General features: G+C 26.3%; 1 protein-coding gene across 1 annotated transcript; it reads left to right on the forward strand.

Annotated features, from left to right (window-relative positions):
* The first annotated feature begins 859 nt into the window (after positions 1-859).
* LOC132949285 (serine/threonine-protein kinase 16) lies at positions 860-8,352 on the forward strand. Its single transcript, XM_061020095.1, has 6 exons — positions 860-1,128; positions 2,742-2,985; positions 3,070-3,256; positions 3,333-3,487; positions 7,345-7,473; positions 7,560-8,352. The coding sequence occupies exons 1-6, from the start codon at positions 1,052-1,054 to the stop codon at positions 7,713-7,715; spliced, it is 948 nt and encodes a 315-aa protein (XP_060876078.1). The 5' UTR covers positions 860-1,051; the 3' UTR covers positions 7,716-8,352.
* Positions 8,353-9,369: the final 1,017 nt, after the last annotated feature.

Here is a 9,369-nt window from a genome sequence, read left to right on the forward strand (position 1 = left end):
TATAAATATTATTAAATAGGTACATTATGCGAGTTCTGCAACATAGGTATGCGTGTTGATAAGTGATTTTTCAACTGTTTTAGCTTATAGGGGATTTTGGGCGTATACTTCTAAGCTCCAACTATTTTTTTTATTATTATTATTTGAGCATCAACTATATAAGGTTATTACTTATTAAATTAGTATACCTACTTGTATAGTTGTATGTAATTAAATATTTTTTTTTTAATTTTTCATATTAAATGATAATTTTAATTAGTAGGTATAATATAGAATAGGTAAAAATGGTAGAATACTAGAATCGTAGAATAATATAGGAAGTATAGGTATGTATACAATTTTTATATTACAACATTGTTATTTGTTAGATTAAAACATAATATATTATACATATATTTAATTAGTTATATTTACCTTTCGCTATTCTTTGGAAATCTATGAAAAGTAACATTTGACAAAGGTATATTATACTAGAACATAGAAGAAACTTTATACCCATCTTAAAGTTAAAATGTATACAAAAAAACGTGGATGGTCGAGGATGGCAATTGTGTTTAGGTTTTTTAGAACAGTACAAATAGTACAATAACAAATTGCGGACCGGTGTTCGCAAATTTGAAATTTATAAAAGTAAACGATAAACTGAATACTGAATGGTAAACGAGCCGACCCCGCGTACTGTGTAGCATACCCCGCCAACATGGCAGTAAACGTTTTCCGAATACGGGTAAACAAGGATCTTGATACGTAAACGGTTTAGTCATGGCTACATATATTTAGCCATGGGTTTAGTAAACGTAAACCGAATCAGCTGATCGAGTGTCACATCCATATTATCTATGGTATTATCTAAGATAATATGCTACTATCTACTGAAAAAGTAAAAACCGCAAAAAATCGTCACGAAATATAGATCTGGTGACACTTTAAAATTACGTATGCGTTTTACTTAGTTGTCTAATATTTTCTTTTCATGTTTCATGTAATCATGTTATAAAATAATCGGTACCGTTTAACCATTAATGAACGAACTCCAAACCATTAAGTAATCATGGGTTGTGCCTGTGAAAAACAACATGTCACAATACAAGATAACAAATATTACGTGCAAGATCAAATTGGACAAGGGTAATTTTATTAAAAATATCTACTTAAATTGCTTGATCTATAGTATGGTCATTAAATAATTTCAGCTGTTCATACACATTAAAGCTTCAAATGCTAATTGACCGACGTTAATAATACAAGACAACAACAAAGCTATATTTTTGCTTGACATTTTATATCATTGCAATTTTCTTAATGGAATGTAAAAAGTAATCACTGTAATTAGGTACTTAAAATAATTTCCAAAGTTCATTATGTGTACTTAATGAGATTCAGTTTTTCTGATTTTTTTTATCTGATTTAGCCCATGTAGCTATTCGATACACTTTAATAGTTTAATATCCATGTTATGTACAAATTGACAAATTTATTAATTATAATCAGTGGTCGAAATGGCTCAAGATAAGAGGATGGATGCCTTACAATTCAGATTTCCTGATATCATCATAATATTCTTCTATTATTTATCCAACAAAAAAGTAGAGGGATGCCATCCCTCCGTACCCCCCCCCCCCCCAACCACTTCGAGCACTGACCATAATGTCTCAGAATAGAATACTAATTAGTTAGTTAATAGTTACTTTATTAACACTTATTATATTATAACTATTTTTATCCCATATCACTAGTTTTTACATAATATATTATTATTATTAATTATATTGTTTTTTAATACCTACCTAAATAATTAGATACCAATGTAAGAAATTTATCATAATTTCACATAATTTGTCATGTTGAGTATAAATAACTCACAGATTCACAGTCCACGTTTATTGTATAATCAAAGTATATATTGTAATTAATTTCTTGTACTTTATACACTATTAAAAATGTTTTCTACATTGTGAAAAATATTAATTATACTATATAGGTATACAGTAGAACCTCAATTATCCGAATCTCCGTTATACGAACCCACTATTATCCGAATTATAATTAGCGTTTACAAACGTTCTGTTATCCGAACATGAAAACTCGTATCCGGCAGGTATTGATAATTATGTCAAAAAAATATAATAAATAAAATAAATGTAATGTATTTAATTAGTTATTTATTTATTTCTAATAATGTATGTATGTACCTAATGTATTTCTAATAGCTTAATGTATTTCTGATAATGTAATATGTAATGTAATTCTAATAAAATATTAATAATAATAATAAATATTTAATTATGAAAATAATAAATAATTAATACATAATATTACAAACATTTTTTATTTTAAATTTCTAATATCCAAACTTTTGCGTATCCGAACTAGGTGCGGGTCCCAATTAGTTCGGATAATCGAGGTTCTACTGTATATGTACACATCACTGTAGGAGTGTAGGTACATAATATATAAAATATGGATATACTGAAGGTTGGACTTGTTGGTACTTGTCATTAGATATCTTTAAAAATATAACATTTACCTTTACTAGAACAGAAGAACTACTTTACCATACTTACCCCATCCATTTGTAGGTACATACTACTAATTTTTAAAAATCCAACTATACCTACCCAATAAGTTATCTAATATTTATCAGCATGTAATGATAGGTAAAATTAACTTTTGTCACTTCTGTAACTTATTGTGAACATACAAGATATATAATAATATTTATGTTTTTAAATATTTTTCAGTGGCTTTAGTTCAGTGTTTCTTGTAAAAAATACTGATAATAGGAAATTTGTATTGAAATGTATTTTATGCCATGATCAAAAAGACCGTGAAAAAGCTTGGAATGAAGCCAAGGTCCATCAGCTTTTACAAAGTAGCGGCAACAAATATATTCTTAATTTAATTGGATGTGGAATGATTGAAAAATCATTAGAATTTTCTAAAATACCAACAGATACATTTCTTATGCTATTACCTTATTACAAAGTAAGTAGGTAGGTAACTACATGACCATAATTATTAATCCAAAGACCACATACAAAATTTATTTTTATTATTTACTTTGTCTAGAATGGATCGTTACATGACAATTTAGTTAAACCTCATTATAATATGGATTTGAAATATGTATTAAAACATTTTCAATCGATTTGTTTGAGTGTGAAAACATTTCATGATCTATCTTATTCACATAGAGATATAAAACCTGCTAATATATTATTTAATGATAATTATGAACCAGTGATTATTGACTTAGGTGACTACTTCATTTGAGAGGTTGTTAAACTATTAAAAAACAATTTAAATATTATTTCAAAGAATGTATTTTATAGGATCTTCTGCTCCCGCCAAAATAACAGTGACCTCAAAAAAAGAAGCACAAGAACTTCTGGATGATGTGAATGAAAGATGTTCAATGACATATAGAGCTCCAGAATTGTTTAATATTGATATTAATTCTGTTATTGATGAACGAATTGATGTTTGGGTAAGAACAAAGTAGCATACACATTATTGTACCCACAAAAAAATAATTAAATTCATAAACAATTTCTTCAAGTTCTTCAAATATTCTAAATTATTATTTGATAATTTTAATATCAACAATCATTGAAAAACAACTAAAAAAAGGTGGGTAAGTGGATGTTGCTCTGCTGTACAGTAGGTTACAAGTGGGTCACTGTAATGTATGGTGTTAAATTTGAATTCAATGATATAATACCATTGTATAAGAAAATCGATTCTGAGCGAAAACGGCCAGTCAGCCTATGATATTACCAAGTATATTTGATAATATTATTGTGAATAAAGTAATTTATATAGTATTGTATAACCGATTTACGTGGAACCTTGTTTTAAATTTTCAATTCTTAGCTATAAAAGTTGAACATTTTATACAATTATTACAATTATTACAATTTTTATATACAAAATAATTATTAAATTTTGTCAAAATTTGAACTTTAAATGCTTATAAAAAAAAAATGTATTTTTAATATTTTTCAACTGCATTAAATTTTCACGCTTTTTTACCCAACAAATACAATTTTATTAATGTCCGTAAACAGCTCAAAAAGAGTCAAAATATTTTCAAAATTTTATCGTGCAGAAAATGCTAATATACACTTTCAGTAAAATGTTCAAGTATCTACAGTCATTTGTTTTTTAATTACAACAAAATAAGAAAATCATTACATGAGGAATCGAGTGAATATCAAATGTTGTAAAAATATGTATTTTAAATGCTCATAAAAATTTAATTTGACTTTCTTGTAGACATTTTTTTTTTGTAATAAAAGTAAACAAACTTATGAGGAATCTTGTATTACATTTTCAAATCTTAGATTTAAAAAGAAAATTTTTTATGAATTTCTAACTCAAAATAATTTGAAAATTTGTCATTTTTACGTATTTTGTAAATATTTGAACTTTAGATGCTTATAAAAAAAAATTGTGACTGGATTTTTAATTTTTTTCGTCAGCCTTTGAAATAATAACCTAGGAGCCTTCTATTAAATTTTCAAGCTTTTTTAACCAACAAATGAAATTTTATTGATATTTATAAATCAAAAAACTAAAAAAATGGAAACTGAAAATGTCCGTAAATAAGTCAAAATATTTGCTCAAAATAAGTCAAAATATTTGGAAAATGTTATGGTGTATAGAAAATGCTAATATAAACATTCAGTCAAAATTTCATGTACCCACGGTCATTTGTTTTAGAGTTGCACCAAAAACCAAAATCAATTTTCTCAAAAACAGATTTTGCGTAAAAATTCCTGTTTTTCTTTAATTTTTCTTTTGTTTTCCGTGTCGCTTTTGAAAACTACTGGGAAATTTTTACTTTTGACCCCAAAGTACCATCTAGATTCACTTTCCTATCAGAAAAGTTACTGTTTAAGAAAATCCAAGCATTTTTACTGTCCTAAAAGGTGATGACAGACACAAAAATTAAAATTAAAATTAAAATAAAAGCACACATCATTATAAAATCAATACATTCATCGCTTTGCTCAGAATCTAAAATTTTTATATATCTACCTAAAAATTGCTCAAATTGTGTCAAAATATTTTGACAATTATAATATGTATAGAAAATACTAATATAAACATTTAGTGGGGGGGACAGAGTGGCCGAGCTGATTGAGTTTTTTGCGGTTTTTCTTCGGGCAAGTCACGGTGTCCGGAGAGAAGTGCTGCCATTCCCTACCTGGGCATGGCAGATACCTACGGGTGCCCACTAAAAAATCTGCCAAACCAAAAACACACGTGTTAAATTACCTACAATTCCTCCCCATCAAACAAAAGCAAACAGCTAATTTCCGAGCTTTATTATCTATAAAAAAAAAAAAAAAACATTTAGTGATAATTTAAAGTTCAAACCTACAGTTTTTGCTTTTTAATTATAACAAAATAAGAAAATATTTTATAAAAACTGGTTTTACATTAAAATTCACATTTTTACCTATTTTTCCCAATTATTAAGAAAATTTCTGGGAATTTTTACTTTTGACCCTCTTAAACTACCTACTTGGTTCACTTTCCTTCCACAAAGATATTGAAGTTTAAAGTTAACAATATTTTTTTTTTAGGTACTTTAAAGTAGTGTTTAGGACACAATATTATTTACCTTTTCAGTATAGTTTTTAAAAAAATCATTATTTTCAATCTACCTAATAATTAGAGGTGTTAAAATACCATTATTTTTGAATAGAATACAAAAAAATTTCACTGAAGCCGATTACAAAATGGTTCCCAACTTATAGTAAATCCGATTACAATAAACTTTGTATTATTTATTTAAAGTTTAAACCAACATAATACACATTTTTATAGTCAAATTAATATTTTATTTTTTTTTTCATTAGATGGTGCATTTTTTTTGTACTTTATAATTTAATATATTTTGATTCTAGTGTACTCTGGATTATGTAATATACAGTTATATTTGTGTTTAAATAATAATGTATTAATTTTTTTTTTTTTTTTATTATTGGTTAAGCATCAACTACATAGGTTATTAGCTTACAGGTGTTAATTTCTACATTAAATATTATATGTTATTGTACAATTCAATTTTTTTTTTAAATAAAATTATGCTATGAAAGTTTGAAAATGGACCAATTGCTTCGTACAGGTTGTCTGGGATGTTGAGATCTTTTCTGGCTTCGTTGAAGTTTGGGCAGTGGATGATGATATGCTTGATGGAGTAGTTTGTATTGCATGTTAGGCATAAGGGTGGATCTGTCTTTGCCATAAGATGTCCGTGTGTGAGTTTCGTGTGACCGATTCTGAGTCGATTGAGAATAACTTCATTTTTTCTGTTTAGTTCAGTGTATCTCGGCCAGAGTTCAACAGAGTGCTTAATTTCCTTTAATTTATTTTCCATGGTCATGTGCCACTGTGAGTTCCACAAATCAATACAGTATTTGTTTATATTTCTTTTTATATCTACGAGTGAGGAAAAAGGAATATTTTCACTGTCTGGACTATTGACTGCATTTCTAGCCGCTTCGTCTGCCTCCTCATTTCCCTTTATATTACAGTGACCTGGGGTCCATACAAATCTGATTTCTTTATTCAATTTGGAAAGAAGGTTGCTGATTGAAAGAGCCAATGGTCTGATAAGGTTTTAGATTGTAGATTTGCTAAGGCACTAGGTGAGTCCGAGCAAATATCGATTTTAGCATTATTGATATCTAGGGCAAATTGAACTCCTTTCAATAATGCTAGGTATAATGTATTAATTCTAATGAACAGTAAATTGTATTTATTAGTAATTATATTATAATGTTGTATAATACTCAACACTGCCTCATAAAAAAATGCTATTTTTATACTTTTACTGTCATTAATTTATATTATATAACAAGTAACTGCTTCATTAAACAATCTTTTGAAAGATGTAAGTTTTATAATTCTTTTATTAGGTGTCGATTTCAATAAAAAAAACTTTTATTGTTTATAAATCAAATAACAATTTTTTTTTATACATATTTCCTATTTACATAATATTATTATACCTAGTACGTTAGTGTATGACACTGATCCATGTTGTATTAGCATTTTTTATTGCTCTCAAGGCATAAATAATAAAAATATTTTGTTTTTGATCATAAAATAATACTTCTTAACCACTTTTATAAATTATAAGTTATTAATTATTAATTATTATTATATTAAATTGTTAGTTATTAATTTAACTAACATTAAACATTATTAAAGTACATTTAAAAATATAATTAAATCAAATTATGAATATACTTCTATAATATGCTGGATTTTAATAATATATATTTAAAATCCAGTGTTTTTAAACATACTAATAACGTTTAATGTATTTAGTCCTTAGGATGTTTACTGTATGCAATGCTTTATAAAAAGTCACCTTTTGACTTGGTATATGAACGTGGAGATTCTGTTGCTCTGGCTGTGATAAGTGGAAAAATTTATTTTCCACCAAATTCTAATGAAGTAATAATTTTTATAGATGACATTTAAAAATCTTTCTCTATATTATAATATTTTAAAATATTATAAATGTTTTTTTTTTTTTTTAGAGTGTCAACAGTTTAGTTAAGGTAATGCTAACAGTAGATCATTCCAAAAGACCATTTATTGATGATATACTAGAATCGGTCAAAGTTGTGGATGAAATATTTGATCAGGATTTCAATGAACATACAATTTTAAAATCAAATATTTGTAACGTTTAGAAATTATAGCTGATACATACACTTAATATAATAATAAAATAAATTGTTTATTCAGTATTCCAGCGGTTCTTAAACTTTTGATAAACACGGACCCCCTACCAATTTTCTTTCGAATACCTTTTTTTTTTTACAAAATATCTCATGTTATCATGATAAATATTTTAAACTTATTTTATACTATAAATCACATAAGTAGATAGGTACTTAAAAAAACACACATTTATAATTATTTTTATTACATATAATTTTTTATGAAAAATTCATATTTGACGTTTAAAAAGATTTTCCGAGGACCGCAGTTTAAGAACCGCTGGCGTAGTCAGTTGTGTTAAAAATATAATTTATGTTTTAATAGACATTTAGCTAAAACAAAGTTTTTTAACCAAATACTTTTATTAAATTTGTATTGAGATTTTGAAAATATTATTCAAAATTTTAAATACAGAAAAATGTGGAATTTATTATATAAAATAACTTTAATAGAATTTTTTTATTTTTTTTGAATAAAATATGTATTTATTTTTTAAGATTTAGAATGCTAAATTATTAATACATGATTCTATCATGTTCTTTAATATTTTTTATAAAATTTCAAATCATTATTTCTAAAATGTATAATAAATAATAACTACTTTAACCATGTTGAATTCAATACTCAATATTTATACATACTTTTAACTTTGAACAAATATTAGAAGATTTTTTACTATAAATTGATGCCTTTTTTTGGTCAAAGTTGTATCAATTACTTTTCAATATCAAGAGCAGACAAATATAATTTAATAAATCTGTAATATATAAGAAATATTATCTGAAATCTGACGGCTCTTAACTTTAAATTAAGAATTATGATTCTACAGTTTTGTGCAACATTTGGTCATCTATAAAACCCCCCTCTACTCTAGGTTGTAAAAAAAAAAAAATAATGTATTTCCTGCACACATGATTCTATAATAGTTGCTTATGAATTACTTATAATCGTTTTCTACAAGACAATGACGGATTGTAATTAGCATACCGTTTTAAATACGAATTAAATGTTACACGTCACAATAAGCATAACGTATATCTACTACGCGTTGTAAACGAGATTTCATTAGAAACGACTTGATAATAATGTGGTCTTTTACGACGTGTTTTTTTTTAATGAAATAGACTACTAGTTTACCACTATTTGCCTTATTCACCTTTGACGGACGTTTGTTGAACTAATAAATGTTCAATACCTAATGCGTGATGGTACATTATGACGTGTGTCGTTTGTGTTTTGCAACGCAATATGGTAGATTATATAATATATGGATTACGGCCTCAACAATTAGGACAATACATTATTGTTTTTACTGTAAAATTTATGATTTTTAATAAGAAAAATATAAATTCATAAAAATACACTCCCTGATGAACATTGTGATTTTATATTACATTATTAGCATATTATACCATATGCCAATGCTAAACTGACAACTGTTAATAGTTTAATACAACCAATCATAAGTACCTATTCCGTATTCGTTAAGATAAAATGTTTAATCGTGATTGAAAATAATAATTTTCAAAGCAGGCCGTTTACAGATTACAAGTTAATGTGTCACAGTAGCTCGATAAATTTCTGCTAGATTCGTAACTATTAGATATACATTATTTATTAGAC

The sequence above is a fragment of the Metopolophium dirhodum genome, chromosome 7, assembly GCF_019925205.1.
Source record: "Metopolophium dirhodum isolate CAU chromosome 7, ASM1992520v1, whole genome shotgun sequence".
Taxonomy (NCBI): Eukaryota; Metazoa; Arthropoda; class Insecta; order Hemiptera; family Aphididae; genus Metopolophium; species Metopolophium dirhodum.